We start from the raw sequence: 18,906 nt of genomic DNA, 5'->3' as shown, positions 1-18,906 counted from the left end.
ACAGACAACACATCACATGCCCTACCAGAGACAAAAATATTTTGGACCATTGCTACACCACAATAAAGAATGCATATCGCTCTGTCCCTAGAGTAGCTTTAGGACTGTCTGATCACTGCCTGGTTCACCTTATCCCAGCCTACAGGCAGAAACTAAAAGCTGCCAAACCTATGATAAGGACTGTTAAAAGATGGACCAACGAAACAGAGCGGGCCTTACAAGCCTGTTTCTAGTGCACCGATTGGAGTGTTTTTGAAGCTGCTACCAGCGATCTGGACGAGCTCACAGAGACTGCAATATCATACATCAGTTTCTGTGAGGATTTCTGCATTCCTACCAGGACTTCCTTAAAATACAACAATGATAAACCATGGTTCTCAGCAAAACTCAGACAGATTCGCCAAGCCAAGGAGGATGCCTACAGAAAAGGGGACAAAGTCTTGTACAAGCAGGCTAGGAACACATTGACAAAGGAGATCAGAGTGGCTAAGAGAAACTACTCTAAAAAGTTGGAAAACCGGTTTTCAGCCAACGACCCTGCGTCTGTGTGGAAAGGCCTTAAAGACATCACCAACTACAAGCCACCATCCCCAAATTTTGCAGGCAATCAACACCTGGTCAATGATCTGAATGACTTTTACTGCAGATTTGAAAATGCTAACTTTACACCTCACACCAACTCTGACATTCTCTCTACACAACACCTATCACCTTCAGTCACCCCACCTCCTGCACTTCAGATCAGTGAAGAGGATGTGTGCCGAGTCTTTAGGAAACAAAAGCAAGAAAAGCACCAGGCCCAGATGGTATCTCCCCAGCCTGTCTTAAAAGCTGTGCTATTCAACTGGCCTTCATCTTCTCTCAGATCTTCAACAGATCACTGGAGCTATGCACAGTTCCTTCCTGTTTCAAGCGCTCCACCATAATCCCCATCCCAAAGAAACCCAAAATCACAGGACTGAATGACTACAGACCCATCGCTCTCACATCTGTGGTCATGAAGTCATTCGAGAGACTGGTACTGGCTTATCTGAAGGACATCACAGAACCCTTACTGGACCCCCTGCAGTTTGCCTACAGAGCAAACAGGTCTGTTGAGGATGCAGTTAACATGGGGCTGCATTTTGTCCTGAAACATCTGGATAGACCAGGGACCTATGTGAGGATCCTGTTTATGGACTTCAGCTCTGCTTTCAATACCATCATCCCATCACTGCTCCAGACAAAGTTAACCCAGCTATCTGTTCCTGGCTCTATCTGTCAGTGGATCACCAGCTTTCTGACAGACAGGCAGCAGTTAGTGAGAATGGGGAAACTCACATCCAGCACCCGCACAATCAGCACTGGCGCCCCCCAGGGGTGCGTTCTCTCCCCACTGCTCTTCTCCCTGTACACAAATGACTGCACTGCCCAGGACCCTTCTGTAAGGCTTATGAAGTTCGAAGACGACACCACACTCATTGGCCTCATCCAGTATGGTGATGAGTCTGCATACAGACAGGAGGCTGAGCAGCTGGCTGTCTGGTGCAGTCATAACAACTTGGAGCTGAACACTCTTAAAACAGTGGAGACGATTGTGGACTTCAGTAGAAACCCCCCTGCACTCCCCCCTCTCACCATCATGAACAGCACTGTGGCAGCAGTGGAGTCATTCAGGTTCCTGGGCACCACCATCTCTCAGAACCTGAAGTGGGACAATCACATTGGCTCCATTGCTAAAAAAGCCCATCAAAGGTTGTACTTTTTACATCAGCTGAAGAAGTTCAACCTACCACAAACTCTATTAAAACAGTTTTACTCAGCTGTCATAGAGTCTGTCCTCTGCACATCCATCACTGTCTGGTTTGGCTCAGCCTCAAAGTCAGACATCAGAAGACTACAGAGGACGGTTCGGACTGCTGAGAAGATCATTGGTGCTCCCCTGCCCATCCTCCAAGAACTGTATACATCCAGAGTGAGGAAAAGGGCTCAGAAAATCACCCTGTACCTCTCACATCCAAGCCATCATCTCTTCACAATGCTGCCTTCTGGTCGGCGCTACAGAGCACTGAGCACCAAAACAACCAGACACAAAAACAGCTTCTTCCCTCAGGCCATCTACCTCTTGAACAGTTAAATGTTTTTACACACCATGCAATTAATAACTCTGTGCAATAATAATTAAGTGCAATATTAATTATACCCTCCAGATAATACACTATCTATTTTTATACAACTTTTTCTGTAAATTATATTTCATTCATTCTGCTGTATATAGCACATACCTTGTACTACAATAGTCTATTCTTATTTTTTACTTGTACATATTTACATACATACATAGCTTTACACTCTATATCTTTATCTTATGTTTATTGTATTGTATTTCTTAATTTTTTATACCGATAGGCCCTTATTTAAATCATTGTGTACTGTATTCTATTGTGTTATGGTCTCTGTGTACTGTTGTTGCTGTTTCTGTGTTCTGGATGCTCCTGTCACCAAAAACAAATTCCTTGTATGTGCAAACATACTTGGCAATAAATCTCTTTCTGATTCTGAAAATAATTTTTGCTCATTTAATTGCATGTCAGACATAGTGCAAAGTTTGATAGCTTGAAAAGGTAACAGCACATCTCTGTGTATGTGATTTATCTTTATACTGTAGTACCAACAGTGCACAAATTACTCACAGAAACTCAATATTAATTTAATTAATGCAAACCTTAAGCGTGCCAGTCGAAGTTCATCCAATAGTTGCTGTTCATAGCTGTGTCTGCCTATATCAGTCTCAATGGAATCTGGCACCACTTCAGAAACAAAGCGTACAGGGTCCCAGCCTGTCATGATGTCAAAAGTGATGACACAGCCAAGAGAGTGAGAGACGATAGATACTTTTCCTTTCTCTGCAAATTCTGGGTTGCGCTCACAGAAGAGCGTGTAGAGTCGGTTCATTTCTTTGGTTAGACCCCGTGTGATCTGAGGATGACAAGCAATGAGTGTGAAACAAATACTGTGTCCGAAATCGTTCCTTACAGCAAATGACATGACTCCATTATACAAGTCCCTTATAAGGTAAAGTGAACAGAAATGGGTAAGCGATTTTAAACACTGACATATACGCTGCGTCTGACAGTACCGTTTCGGACATTCATCATAAACAATGCTTCACAATACACCTGTGTGGCTGTATGAATTGTAATGTACTAATGTAATAAAGCAACAAGCCCCAAGAAGCCATGTTTTTTTGTGATTTTAGAACAGCTAAAGTAGGATTCTTATGACTATGTATTATAAATCTTATATTGAATCTGTACTTTGCTTTTCTATCTCCTGTTGGTATGGTAATGTAAATGTTAAGCATAGAAACACATTAAATGGCATTGTCAACCAAGGCAGTAAGATTACTGGCATTAAGCAGACCGGGTTATCTGATAGTTTTGAACGGTTTGTTTTATAGAAAGCTAAAGCTATTATTGAAGATTGAACTCATCCACTGATCCATGAGTTTAAAATGCTTCCTTCTAGTATACGTTATAGTATGCCTAAACTTAAAAGCAATCGGTATAGAAACTCTTTTATTCCTACTGCTGTAAGGCTTTTAAATTTGTGAGATATTAGAATGTTGTTTTTTCTATTTTATTTGTTTGTGTTTTTTGTATGTTTACAAAATCTATGCTGCATCAAAAATCGCCCTTTGGGATTATAATAAACTTTGAACCTTGAACCTTAAAGGGATAGTTCACCCAAACATTTAATTTCTGTCATCATTTACTCACCCTCATGTTGTACCAAACCTATAGAAGTTTCTTTGTTCTGCTGTACACAAATGAAGACATTTGGAAGAATGTCAGTAACCAAACAGATGTCATGCCCCATCTACTGCCATAGTAGGGAAATAAATACTATGGGAGCAGTGGTGGAAAGGGTACTGGAAATGTGTACTTAAGTACAAGTACTGTTATATTGCTGAAATTGTTATCAATTACAAGTAAACGTACTTGTGTTAAAAAGGTAATTGATTAAAAGAAAAAAATACTCTTCTCAAAAACCACTCAGAGTACTAGTTACTATCTAAGGCCGCTGCTATTCAATGATTTATGAATCCTTATTAATAATCAAATTTGGAGATCTATCTATCGTGAGCTCAGTTTTCAAATTAAAACCATTTGTGGTTTTAACACAAATGCAGTCTTATCCTGACTCTTTGGGTCCATCTGCACCTGCCAGTAACCACTATTAAAATCAAGTGAAGTAAATGTAGTAGCACCAGCTAGAGACTCCACAATTTCTTGTATATTAGGCATTGAATATGCATTGAGTAACAGCATTCAATTTTCGATAATCCACACAAAAGCATAATCCGTAAAAAAAGCGTAATTTCCTTTCCATTGTCGAACCATCAGAGAAACCATCAATTGATGAGGGCTAGTGTCTCCTGTGGCAAGTAAAGGTACTCTGTCTCTTTTATTTTTACTCACAGTGGGATTTTTATCCTAACATTATTATGTTGTATAACAGCACTTACTGTGGGATGAGACTGATGGCCAGAAGAGTTAACAGCTGTAGGCCCATTACTACCTCTCGAACTATCTTTAGGAAGGGTAGTGACGACACGATGCTGGCGGATGTTATCCTTTACATTTCCAACAAAATACTTGGGGTACTTTCTTCTGCCCCTTTTTAACTACAGTCTGCTAAGTCTGACTGTCTGTCTTAACATTGACCACATTTACATGGACATCAGTAATCAAATTATTTGCATTTTTCTGAGTAAGATAATATTACGATTAAGGTGTTTACATGAGTTGCTTTAAGAATATACCTTTCATGTTCCCATTTTACATGTTACAATACATAGTTCGATTAATGGCATACATCATTACGTCCCTAAGCGACACCGTTCGACGTTCCCTCCATAATTTCATGTATCTACAAACAGTTCGTCTTCGCCATGGTACCACATACAGTTTTTGGAGTTTCATTTATTTTCTAAATTGTTGGCATCTTTCTTGTTTCCCGTTCGGACCAAAAATGTGCTTTCTTGCTTGAAGCCATGTTGTTTGCCGTAAAACGAAATGGCTGTCCACTTCCGTGCGTGTGTGTAACCTGTCGCAAAGTGGGGAAAGTTCCTTCGCTCCGGTAGTAGTGTGACTAAGGTGTGTACATGTCTATACCGCACTTTGATAATGCGACTAAAATAGGAGTACTCCACCCGTCTTAATTCGATTTGTGTTTACTACGATTATGAGCTTAGACGGATTTAGCTAATCAAAAAGCTCTGTTTACATGGTCCATTCTTAATCAGAGTATTGTTTTAATCATGCTAATATCGGATTATTGTTGTCCATGTAAACGTGGTCATTGATTTTAGCAGAGAAACATCTACGCTGCTCATATTGCTGTTGTTTTTGATTATCTTTCTCCAGCTGTTGTCCTAAGCAAACTAATTCATCTTCTGTAGAGACACTCCATTGTAACTCACTGGCAATGCTAGGATTTTATTTTTTTATAATAAGTTTAATAACTTCTGTAATTTTTGGTTTCCATCGTCGGCAAAGAGAATGATACATGTATGCAAAATCTTGTATGCTCTCATTTTCTCCTTGAATTTTCTTGGCCAATTCATCAACATAATCTTCTGACAAGAAGGCAGACAGGAAACTAGTATGAAACTCCGCCCAAGTAGAAATAGAATAGAATATCTGGCTAAATCCCCCCACTCACGAGCAGTACCATGCAACACATTTTGAAGAGTGGCAGTCAGTTCCTCATTTGTAAGCGGATTCAAAGCCAGATAATCCTGACATTTTTCAGTATACTGTATACTGTATTAACGGATTTGGGTCATCATCTTTTCTCCCAAATGTAGGAAACTCTGGGCCCTATTTTAATGATCTAAGCACATGGACTTAAGCACACGGCGAAGGTGCACTCAAGGAGTGTCCGAATCCACTTTTGCTAGTTTAACGACGGGAAAATGGTCGGCGCGCCCGGGTGCATGGTGTAAACGGGTTGTCCCGATTCTCTTAATGAGTAATGGGTGTTTTTTGGGAGTAATGTGCAGTAAACCAATCAGAGTCTCATCTCTCATTCCCTTTAAGATCCAGTTGCGCTCGCACCAAGGCGGATTCGCTATTTACACGGCGGAATTTGCAAGAGCAAAGACTGGACACTTCTAGAGGAAACGCATCTGCTCGTGTGTGTGGTTAAAGCGCGTGAGCAGACCATCTACAGGACAAGCCGGATTTTTATCTTTATGTACACAATAATAATCTTTTACATTGTAATTCATTTATTTTTTATTAGGGCTGTCAATGTTAACGCGTTAACGCATAGCAATTAACGCAGCATCCGTTTGTTTTGACATTCTTTGTCTAGCGTTACATTATGTAATCACGCTCTTATTCGTGTACAGGCTTTTAAACCACTTAAGCGCGATTTTAAACAGTTGCTTTGACGCGTTCAATGAAGATAGACAGCTTCTAAACTGTGGGACGCGGCAAAACACAACGCGAGGTCCAGTCTGGTGTAAACAGTCATGGGCTGAAGGCTGCGTCGGTGAATCTCTGTCAGACAGCGCATCCGTGTTAAGTTCTCTTTCATGCTTGAATGGATAAAACCATACAAGATTATGTCAGAAAGCCCGTTTTGTCTAGCATTTTCTTAAGCAAGACTTCAAAGTGTAAAATAAAATCTTAAATGAATGCAAAGAGTTGTGAAAATGGGAGTGCGGTGACGGTCAGATCTGCATACTGAGACAGCTCTTAAAGGGGCCACGTTCTTAAACGTGCTGCTGTGACTCCTGTCACTAATGTTAATCAAAGAACAAAATAAAAGAAGAAATCAATGTGATTTTGTAGCTTTAATGAGAATTCTTCTGCATTTAATTTATAATTTAGCATTGAAAACTGTAAAGTGTTTGAGAACTTCCTTCAATTTCTGTATATTTCATGATGGCTCTCAATTATATTGTTGAATGGCTATAATTAATGTTAAAATAATCAATTTAATAGAGACAGTTACAGTACTAATATCAAAATGTTTTCTTTCATAAAATGACGCTGTTAAATAAATATGTTGTTTCTACATCAATTTGAAGATTAAATGTGAAATTATTCAAATGTAAAAGTATATTTTAAAATATTACTGTTATGTGTGATTAATCGTGATTAATCACAGAAAATGTGTGAATAATCCGATTAATTTTTTTAATCGATTGACAGCACTATTTTTTATATTTGGCATGTTTGTGTTCTCCTGCCCTTCCCTCTGTGTAATAAGTAAAGTGAAAGCGCATTGTGGACCCGCCCAGAGGTGCATTTTCTACTAACACGCTCTTTAAATAACAACAAAAATGTTGCGCCGTTGACTTTAGACCAGGTTTGAGTTGGTCTATGGCGCAGTTTATTTTCAGGTCCTCAAAATAGCAAAGCGCCAACAATGCGCCTGAAAACACCTCATTTGCTATTTAAACAATGTAGCGCAGGAAAGGAAAATGAGAACTGCGTCGGGCTGAAACTACCCAAAACACTTGCGCTGCACCTTGCGCCGGGTGTACGATAGGGTACAAAATGATTATACATGAACACAAAATAAAACACTGTATTCACAAATCTGTCTCTATTTGTACAAATCGCCTCATGTTTATTACAATATAAATTTCACAGATTCAAATCATACGGCATTTGTTTGTAAATACTAAAATACAAGTGTAACTTGTATCACGTTCACGATGACTGTGCATGCATGTGTTAATCATTTTGATATTAAATTCATCCCATAGCTGGCACACCTAAAAAATAGTAGCAGAATTATTTTTTTAGTCCTAATAAAAAAAAATCTAAACATGGGCTATTGTTGTTTACTTACTATAATTGTTTATTTAAAATGTAATTTAAATTTTAAATTATTTTCGTTAAAAAAATCTGTCGACATTCAGACTGCCAACCAATTAATTCAGAGTCAATTTACCTGAAGTAATAGCTTCTGTTTGTGTGCGACACTACTGACAGAAAGGCTGCTTCATTGGCTGCAGCTGCTAACAGGTATTATGACCAATCGCACAGTCAGTATCCAATAACAATGTTATTATTATTATAGTTTTTTAAATGAGAGCCAAAAATCAAACCAGTTTGAAGTGGAATGCCATTGCCACTCAAATTTCACTCCCTGGACTCCCCCTCTTTTTCAGCTGATTATATGCATTATATTATATTATATATATATACTGTATATAAAATATGGTCAAAAGGAATAATACCAACAATATGGAGGCAGGCTATAGTTATTCCAATTGTTAAACCAGGTAAAAGCCCAACAAATCCAGGTAGTTATAGTCCAATTCAATGTTAAAGATCTGCAAAGTTGTTAATCAAAAAAGTCCACGATAAATAAAGATATTGTCTCCCAAAATAAGGAGTCGACTCTGAACCGCCAAAACAAGTTGTTTCGGTTTTGAGTCTTTTGAGTGTAACAAATTAACACATCTGCATAATCCCCTGATTATGCTGGATCTCCAACTTCCTGACAGACAGACCGCAAGCAGTACGGGTGGGAAAACACATCTCACCTACCCTCACCCTCAGTACTGGAGCCCCCAAGGTTGTGTTCTGAGCCCCCTGCTGTACTCACTGTACACATATGACTGTTTAGCCACTTCCAACTCAACCACCATTGTCAAGTTTGCTGACAACACAGTTGTGGTGGGCCTGATCTTCAACAACGACGAGACGGCCTACCTTGAGGAGATCAAAAACCTTGAGACATGGTGCCAGGAAAACAATCTCCTCCCGAACATTAGCAAGACACAGGAGATGATAGTGGACTTCAGTACAAAGCAGGAGAGGAGGAACTACCAACCAATCATGATAAAGAGGATAGTGAAAGACCTCAATCATCCCAACAATGGACGGTTCTCTCTGTTGCGGTCAGGAAAGCGTTTCCGGTCCTTGAAGGCAAATACAGAGAGAATGAGGAGGAGCTTCTTTCCTCAGGCTATCCGGGCCCTCAACCAAAACTCTCCTGCGTAACACACAACTCATACGACAAACAGGACTGTTTTGTACACACATATGCATATATTGCACATTGTACATAATTGTATACTTACATATATATTACACTTATGACACTTCCCACACTTCCCACACTCCCCTTACACTATTTATATATAGTTTAACCTTCCCACTCCTTTCCTATCTCTATTTCTTATTCTATTCGGACAGTCGAAAAAGCATTTCACTGAATGTCGTACTAAGTATGGTTGTGTATGTGATGAATAAACTTTGAACTTGAACTTAGTTACCAATAAACCTCCAAGAGCTCAAATATAGTGGTGTGTCTATGCGGAAAGACAAATCACAACAGACTGGGGTAGCTGACCAATCAGAGCACAGTGGGCTTGTGGAAGGGAGAGGTTTAGAGAAACTTTATCTTCGGAGGTAATCGTTTTGAGATCTTTGAGAAATGGGGTGATATTAATAGCATATTTCGAGAAAATTACAGCGTTATTTGACCTTGGATGCATTTAAACCTGTTGTTGGGAACTCAAATATAATATAAGAACATTTAAAAATAGAACATAATGGGCTCTTTAAGGCATCAAGGATAGGAATAGATGGTAAAATGTATAATTGGATATTACAATTTTTATTTGAACGAACATTTGTACTTCAAGTAGGGTTGTGTCAACTGTCGATCTTCAAAGTAGAGAATGGTATTCCTCAAGGGATTGTTGTAAGTCCAATTCTTTTTAATATTATGCTTGATTATATTTTTGACAAACCAGAGTATGTTGTAAGATATGCTTTGTATGCAGATAACGGCGCAATCTGGAAGAAAGCCTTGAACATATCCCATGTGTCTGCAAGTATACAAGCAGCTATTAAAAAGGTGGAAAATTGGACTGTAGATTGGAGTTTTTAAATGTCGATCAGTAAATAAGTTGTTAAGTAGTTGTTTAAATAGAAAGGCTTTAGAAAGGATTAATGTATTTAGGAATATGGTTAGATGAAAGATATACTTTGATGAAACATATAGAAGAAATAGATAAAAAATGTAGTAAAATGTTTAATGTGATGAGGTCAGTTGCTGGGAAAGAGTGTGGAGCAGGTAGGGAATCGATGATAACAATATATCAAGCCTTCATCAGATCTATATTTGACTATGGATATATGGTATATGATGCAGCTTCTGCTACATTGTTAAGGAGATTGGATATGATACAATATAGAGCACTCAGAATATGTCTAGGAGAAAGTGACACTACGCCAATCAATGAATTATTGGTGGAGGAAAATTAAATGGACTTCAATTAAAAGTTATTCTGGAGACCATATTGCTAAATATGTCTTAAATGATTGTTGGGGAAATACAGGGAAAAAAGGGAAGGGATTTGGTTGGAATATTAACCAATTATCAGAGAGATATCACATTGAAAACATAAAAACTTAGTACAGGTAATTCCTGAAGTAAAGATTGATTTAGAAATATTAGACAAGAAAAGAGACTGGGAGGAAATGGGAAGTGTTAAATACATGGTAAATAGACATTTACAGGAACAGTTTTATGCAAATTTGCACCTTTACTGATGATCAAAAGACTCGACCACAGGGCTTGCAGAAATAGGTGTGTTTATCCCAGACTTCAAGGTGTCAGTGTCTAAAAGAGTAACAGCTGAGCTGTCAATATATTCCATTGAAATGATCGCGATTATAATGTAATGGTAGGTGGGTAGGAAGTAAGACCAGATAGAGTGGTGATATGCTCTGATTCTGCTTCAGTTTTAACATCATTGTCTACATATCATTCCTCCAGAGAAGATTTATGAAATGAAATATTAACTCTACTGTGGCATATACAAAGAAGAGGTGTGATGGTTGGTTTATGTTGGGTTCCAGCTCACGTGGGCATAGAGGGGAATGAAGCAGCCAATAGATTGGCAAAAGATGCTTTAAAAAAGGAAGAAGTACACTGTTAGATGTCGCTGTAGATTTAGCAGCACATTATTGTAAAAATCCACAGTACAATACTGCATGTGTACATTACAGTATAATACTGCAGTTCAAAATGCATTCTGGGTAATTTAGATTGAGCGGGACTGCTGTAACCTTGCTGTAATATGCTAGGCAATAATACAGGATTGCTGTAGCGAAAGTGCACCACCTAGGGCTGTCACGATTATTAAATAATCGTACGATTGTTTGACCTCATGGGATGGTTTCACATCATCGGAATTATTGCACATCTCTATAGAAGACACTAGGGGGAGCTGTAGTGCATCTGCATATTGCATATTTTATTGTATATATTGTAACTAAAGCATGGTAATACTTGTCAAATGTACCACCACAACACAATCACAAAAAAACTAAAGCATATACCATAAAAATAATCTGAAGTACAATTTAATACCAAAAATCTACCAAAATCTCATTAACATAGAAGTAAACTTTTATTGTAGTCTTGCAAGTGAGAAAAAAACAGACTAGAAGCTTTTCTATGACTGATAGCATTTTAATTGTGGCTTCAATTCACTCCTGATCAATTTACAAGTATTTGGCGGTTGTATTATTGACAGGTAAAAGCCTAAACCTTAAATATATGACGCAATTTTGTCCTATGTATTTACAAGAAAAAGAACATAGTCTTTATATTCAGAACAATATGGTCATTTCAAAGCTGAATAAAAAATGTATGAGAATTAAAAGTCAAAGTTCTAAAGCCAAATTTCATAATCGTGACAGCCCTAGCGCCACCCAACGACAAATTACAAAGATCACAAGTTCTGGCTGCAGCAGAAGGAGGACATTCAATTTCTGTCAGTTCGGTAAATTTGCAGTTTGGTTTATTTGATGGTTTCATGCAAATGTATTATTTAGTTTTAGTATTTTGCATAACAGTTTGTCACAATATTGTTTTAAACGTAGAATGAGAGAGAAAAGGTCACTGACAAACGTTGCAGTCTCCTTCAGAAATTAAACTAGATGTCTACCCGCTGCTTAGACCCACTTTGCACATCTTACTTAATGAATATATTATTTCAACCAAATCAAGAGTGTTTTGGCGAGTTTGTTTTCTGTCGAATTGTTGAACACACAATGGCAAGCAAGGTAAAATTACTTGTATTTGGCAATAGATAAACTCCCGTTTGTGTTAAAATACAATATTAACTTTAACCAATTGATCCAAGACTCCCCGAGAGCGTGGTCTTGCTGTCCCAGCTTTGGATCACATATCTCTGTGTTTCCTCTGTTCAGTTAGGGGCAGGGAGAAGCAGCAGCAGCGTATTCAGTTCGACAGTATGACAGGCTGACTCGTGAATTAGCTGTGCACGTGCAAAAACAACATTTTCATATCAATCACTAATCGGTATTTGCGTCTTCTTTTACGTAAATGTAAAAAATACTGTTTGAAAATATGAACATCAACATAGTTTGTATGTAAATAGACCAGGACTTGACAGGCGCTTTCAGGTTCTCTATCTCACGCTCTCACTCAGACCAAATAAATCTCATGCAAAATAACAAAGCCACCGTAAAGTTGACAGCCTACACAGCATAGTACCAAACTACTCCACACCAAGTGAAACCTAATATTTTACTGTGACGAGTGCAATCCATACAGATCACTGCTGTTTCAAACTTGTCCAGTTTCAACTGCAACCAAATCAGAGTGGGGTCTTATCTGTCATTAAGGTACTAACAGATGAATGAAAGTTGGCTGCTCGCGGTTTGTTTGTATCCCTGCACTTACACTTCGCTCTAATATTAATGTATTTTATTATCGTTACTTATCATTGTCGTTGCTAACTTATCCTGATATCTCAATAACCCTGTTTCTTGTTATTTACTTGAAGATTCTAAACCAAAATTGATAGTTAACTTAATGCCGTTAGCATAGCAATAGCGTGTTAGCTTGCTTTCTGTTTATTTTGTGGAATATCATCTTGCCTCTGGTTTGTCTTGTGTGCTAACTGTTTCTCTTTTTAAGCAAGTATACTACGATTCATCGAGCAACCTTGGTAAGTTGGAATTGCACTTCAAACCCGGTGAGTTATGGCTTCTATTCCTATTATTGTTACTTGCACCTCATGTCATATGTTTAGCTTAGCCTTCTCTGTCAGCTGCGAGGGTTTTATATGCGATAAATGCAGGGAAATAGTTAGGCTGACAGAGAAGATCTTAGAATTAGAGTCTCGCATCCAATCTTTATCTGAGGATAGTAAGAGTGTAAGGACCATAGAAAACACTTTGGATGCGAGCAACATTAGCGCACACAGCTCGGTTCCGGTTGAAAATCCCCCCACAGCTGGGAAACTTTGTGACTGAGACGGCGTAGTCACAGGACAAAACATCACTCAACCGTTCCGATTACAGTCTTGAACAGGTTTGCCCTGCTCAGTGACGCACCGACTGAGAAACCTGCTGAAAGTTCCCTAGTTATCGGTGATTCTATTGTTCGGAACTTTAACATAGAGGCACCAGCCACCATAGTCCAATGTTTACCGGGAGCCAGAGCGCCTGACATCAAGTCAAATTTAAATGTGCTGGCTAAGGCTAATCGTAAATTCAGTAAGATTGTTATTCACGTCGGCACAAATGATGTTCGACTCCGTCAATCGGAGATCACAAAAGATAATATTAAAGAGGTGTATGAGCTCGCAAGCACGATGTCAGACACTGTAATATTCTCTGGCCCCCTCACTGCTTATCGTGGTGATGAGATTTATAGCAGATTATCATCACTAAATGGCTGGTTGTCTGAGTGGTGCCTGCAGAATGATATAGTTTTTATAAATAACTGGAAGAGTTTTGAGGGCAGACCTGACCTGTTGAAACGAGATGGTCTCCATCCCTCCTGGGCTGGGGCTTCCATCCTGTCTAGAAATATGGCAAAAAGTCTTAATAATGCTAATGCTAAATGACTCTCTGGGGCCCAGGTCAGGGAGCAGACAGAATGGCTTAACCAACTGTCTGCTTGCCGTCTCACGTCGCAGAATACACAAAATGTACAACATGTAATAATCCCTTCTCCCAAACATTACAAAATAGAGACTGTGTCTGTCCCCCGGATTAGCCAACATACAATAATGCGTAAACCTCTTGAAAGTAATTTAATAAACGTTAAACAAATTAAACATGAACAAAATACAGATAATCAACTGTTACGACTCGGATTGCTATATTAGATCTCTCTCTAATAAAGCACTTTTTGTTAACGATATGATAACAGATCATAAAATAGACATGCTCTGTTTGACAGAAACATGGCTAAAACCAGATGATTATATTACTTTAAATGAGTCTGTCCTCCAAGATTATTATTATTATAAACATCATCTAAAAGGCAGAGGGGGAAGTGTCGCTGGACTTTACAATAACTCTTTTAGCATTTCCTAGAAGTCTAATTTTCAATACAATTCTTTTGAAGTTCAGAACTAGTACTGGCCCCGTTTCTCGATAATCTGCCTGAATTGTCTCAATTCCCTAGCATGAGTAATAACGCTGAAGATCTTGAATTACCACTGAAAATTTTAACTCCACCTTCTCGGAAATGCTAGACACAGTTGCTCCTCTGCGCTTAAAGAAGATTAAAGATGGCAGCCCAACACGTGGTATAATGAATACACTCAGGCTCTAAAGAAAGCGGCCTGAAAAAATGGCGTGCATCTTTAAGAAAACCAAATTAGAGGTATTTCGTACAGCATGGAAGGATAGAATTCGAAAATACAGGAAAGTCCTAAAAACCTCTAGATCCGCCTACTTTTCATCACTAATAGAACAAAACCAGCACAACCCTAGGTTTTTATTTAACACAGTGGCTAAATTAACAAAAAATAAATTGTCAGCAACTTCTGATTCTGGATATCAGCATAGCAGTGATGAATTTATGAACTACTTCACAAATAAAACTGAAGACATTAGAGAAAAAAATATAACAATGCAACCAGAAGCGACACTCGCTGAACAAACAACTAAATACAGCGCCCCTAAGGCAGGGCTCCAGACTGCTACTAAATGGTCGCATTTTGCGACCAGTTTTTTAAACAGCGCGAGCTTTTGTTATATGTGTCTTTTTGTGTTATAGTCTCCCAATTGCTTATTTGGCTGGATTTGGTCATTTTTAAAGTAACCAGGCAAGTTATTCCAGGATGTACAGTTACAACTGCAAGTCATGCAGTTTCTTGACTACAATATTAAATGTTTTCACGTCACATGTAAAATTACACAGGAATGTGGCTAATCACTGCTTTAAAAGTGCCCTTGCACTTTTGAGAAGTTTCAATTATTTAGGTGTCAAATGTACCGAAATCATGGCAAGGCAAAAAAGTGCCCTCCTGGAAACAAAGCTACACCCCAGAAAGTTATTTTGTCATTTCAAGTTAAGGATTGCAAATTTGAGAGCACTGTTTTTTTTCATGTCTGTGTCACAGATCTCAGGTGTGGTGAGACAAGAACAGAGGACCCAGTTGCAGACAGCGGTTAAGGGGTTAACAACAGGGGTGTCCAAACTTTTTCTGCTGGGGGCCAGGTGCAAAAAAATGTCTGTTGTCTTGGGCCGCATGTCTGTAATAATAATAAAAAGTTACTATTAGACAAGCTAATTGATTTATTGCCATTAATTTGTCTTTGTCTACTTATATTTTAAATGTGCTATTTTCTAAAAATGTTATGTGTGTGCTAAATATATATTTATATATGCCCCATGATATTACATACATTTTTAACCTAGGAATCATTAGGCTACATTACAAAATATTGCTTTCAATATTTTTTCTTTTACTCACCATTAACTTTATTAATGTGAACAGTGATGTTGTGCCTTGGATTTCAGAAGTGATGTCAAGTCCGTAGTAAGTCGTGTAGTAGAGATACGAAGCAGGTCACAGAGATGGTTGTCAGTCAGACTGTCTCTCAGTGGACTCTTGTTCAGCGTCATCAGCGAAAATGTTTGCTCACATATGTATGTGGAGCCAAACAGGCTCATCATCCTTTGTGCATGACGTTTGATTAAGGGGAATCTGGATGTTTCCAAACTCTTGTAAAACTCAGGCACGGGAAGAAGCTGGTGGTGGCTGCGAAGAGAATCATCGCACTGCAGTTCAATGAGTTCCAGCTGCACATTCTCTTGCACTTCTTCTACGTTAACAGATAAAGGGGTTGAGAACAGTTTGATGTCGTTATCAATAGCGGAAAAGTCTTGAAAATGCTGATTAAATTCTGTGATTAGAGATGTGAGCACTATCGAATATTAATCCATTTTTCCAAGGATGTTGGAGTCTGAAAAACTTGAGATAATTTCGGACAAACTAGGAAAGTGCACAGCATTGCAGTCACTGATTTGTCTCTCAAAAAGTCTTAGCTTCATTGCAAAGGATTTCAGGAGCGCATACATTTCCGATATCAGCTGGTCCTTGCCTTGCAGGCTTTTATTTAGTGCGTTTAGGTGACTGGTCAAATCAACTAAAAAAGCAAGGTCTGCCAGCCAGTCAGGGTCATTGAGTTGATCAAGTGTCAGGTTTTTTTCTTTCAAAAACTGGTCAATTTCAGACCTCAGCGAATAGAATCTCTGTAGAACCGAGCCGCGACTCAGCCACCGCACGTTAGAGTGATATATTACGTCACCGTATTCTGCATCAATATCAGACAAAAATGTCCGGAATTCTCTGTGGTTGAGCGCTCTTGAACGAATCAAGTTTATAGTTTTCACCACAGTGGTCATCACATCGTCCATCTGGATGGCTTTGGCACAGAGCGCTTCCTGGTGTATGATACAGTGCATTTTTACAGCCTCACCTCCACTTTCGCGAACTTTGTTGCATACCATGGAAGCCATTCCTTTCCGCTTGCCGATCATGGATGGCGCTCCATCCGTTGTAATGCCACAGAGCTTGGCCCAAGGGAGATTCATGCTCTCAATCGCACATGATACGGCTTCAAAAATATCTTTTCCAGTTGTTGTACTCTTAAGGCTCTTCATATCAAGAAGCTCTTCTGTAATGCAAAAATCACTGTCCACACCTCGCAAAAAAATTAACAGCTGTGCAGTGTCTGTCGAGTCAGTGCTGTCATCGCACGCAATTGAGTAAAAATCAAACGTGGGTACTTTGTCTGTCACTTGTTCTTTTAGATTTGCCGACAAGTCTTCAATTCGCCGTCCGACTGTGTTCCTTGAAAGACTGATGTTTTTAAAATCTTGCATCTTTTCTGGGCAAATTATAGTGGCAACTTTCATTAGACACTCCTTTACAAATTCGCCATCAGTGAAGGGTTTTCCGTGCTGCGCTATTAGGTGAGCTACCTCATAACTAGCTAATGTAGAATTTTCCTGTGCTTTATTACCACGAAAAAATTGTTGTTGTTGTGCTGACAAGGTAGCTTCCAGTTGTTTCACCTTTTGTTTGCGCTCGGCACCAGTGTAAGATTTGAAAGACTGATGTTTTGTTTCATAATGTCTTTTAACATTATATTCCTTCATCACCCCAACAGACTCCTGGCAAATTAAGCAGACACATTTCCCGCTGACCTCAGTGAAGAAATATTCATTTCCCCAACGTGTTTGAAATCTCCTGCATTCACTTTCGATTTTCCGTTTTCTTTGTTGCGCCATGACTTACCAAAATGTGATCAACAATAATTTGTTGTTTTTTAGCCCGATTACAATACGTACATCTTACGTACTAACTGCCTTGGCTGCATGTGATAGCGACACCCGATGGTTATTTAGTGAATTTCATTTATTTTTCCCTATAACGGGCCAGATCTGTATAATTTTTTTGACAACGGGCCGCAGATGGCCCGCGGGCCGTAGTTTGGACACCCCTGGGTTAACATGACATTTAATAACAAATACAAAATACAAAACAAAGACCCACATGGGGGTAAACATAACAAAACAGAGGAACAAGAACAAGACTAACTAAACTGACAAGACTAAACTAATAACACATCGCATAGGAACACTACAAACTAGACTAACTACATTTCAAGAACCCACCCACACGACACAGTGCAATGACCCGACACAAGACAGAGAGCACAGGGGCATTAAATAAAGGGACAAATCAAAGGGGAACAGGTGTGGGGCATGAACTAATAAACAACCAATAACAAGAGATACAAAAGGGCGGGAACACAGACAAAGACCGGAGAGAGTATCGAAGTCCGACAGGGTCAAAATGACTCTCTCCAGACTAGGGGTGGAGCCGAACCCGAATACGGTATTCGGAAAGGCACAAATAGCGTGTTTTTTACGAATACTTTATATCAAAAAGCTGCGTTTTCTCATGAGACCGCAGTGCATGCCCGCATGAGTGAGTGAGTGAGTGACATTCAGGAGTCGGGGGGGTGGGGGGTAAAAGAGGTGACTGACACAGGCTGCTCCACACAGCAACAGAGAAGGCTCGGCTGAGCGAAAAAAGACTTCACTGCGTGCATCACTATTTTTGTTGAATAGATTTTTGTACCTTAACTGGGTTCCGGAGGCAGTTTATAACTTTCGGGAAGCGGAGTTTGATCGGGAGATTATTCCGTTACGCTGCATTATTGACGTCTGCAGTCGGGTGCTCTCATGTTCGCTCTGTTTACGTACACTATAACGTAAATTAGAAGTGTAACGCAAAAAAAAACTGGATTTTTATTACTATTTTGAATTTTACTCGAATACAAATACTTCCCCCCCTCAACAAATACAAATACAGATACAAATACCGGCTGCTTTGCACACCCTTACTCCACACATAACAAGGGATCCAGCCGTGACATTCTGCCACAAGATCAAGAAAGACATGACAAGATGAGGCAGAATCACGACAGTCTGTGTGCACAATTAAAATGGCATATAAAGAATGGTAAAAATGTAATATGTCCTTACATAGGTTGTGCTAAATATTTCCAGGTTAGGTCAATCTTTTCCTGTCATTTA

At 39.1% G+C, this 18,906-nt stretch overlaps 2 protein-coding genes across 2 annotated transcripts in view; both read right to left on the bottom strand.

Moving 5' to 3' along the window:
• Positions 1-2,704: 2,704 nt before the first annotated feature.
• Positions 2,705-18,906, bottom strand: part of ddhd1b (DDHD domain containing 1b) — a gene marked incomplete at its 3' end in the record, with an annotated part of 76,158 nt that continues 59,956 nt past the window's right edge. Inside the window, exon 9 of the mRNA XM_057328616.1 lies at positions 2,705-2,958. Within this exon, the coding sequence (XP_057184599.1) occupies positions 2,705-2,958 (254 nt within the window). The remainder of the gene's footprint in view (positions 2,959-18,906) is intronic.
• On the bottom strand, positions 12,046-18,631 carry LOC130551055 (general transcription factor II-I repeat domain-containing protein 2-like). The gene is made up of 2 exons (XM_057328609.1): positions 15,770-18,631; positions 12,046-15,548 (listed from the first exon to the last, which is right to left on the bottom strand). Exon 1 carries the CDS (start codon positions 17,590-17,592, stop codon positions 16,234-16,236), a length of 1,359 nt encoding a protein of 452 aa, XP_057184592.1. The 5' UTR covers positions 17,593-18,631; the 3' UTR covers positions 12,046-15,548; positions 15,770-16,233.

This window comes from Triplophysa rosa, unplaced genomic scaffold (assembly GCF_024868665.1).
Source record: "Triplophysa rosa unplaced genomic scaffold, Trosa_1v2 scaffold58_ERROPOS1407097, whole genome shotgun sequence".
Taxonomy (NCBI): domain Eukaryota; kingdom Metazoa; phylum Chordata; class Actinopteri; order Cypriniformes; family Nemacheilidae; genus Triplophysa; species Triplophysa rosa.
Note: the sequence above shows the minus strand (reverse complement) of the source record. Positions and strands in the feature narration are given on the sequence as shown.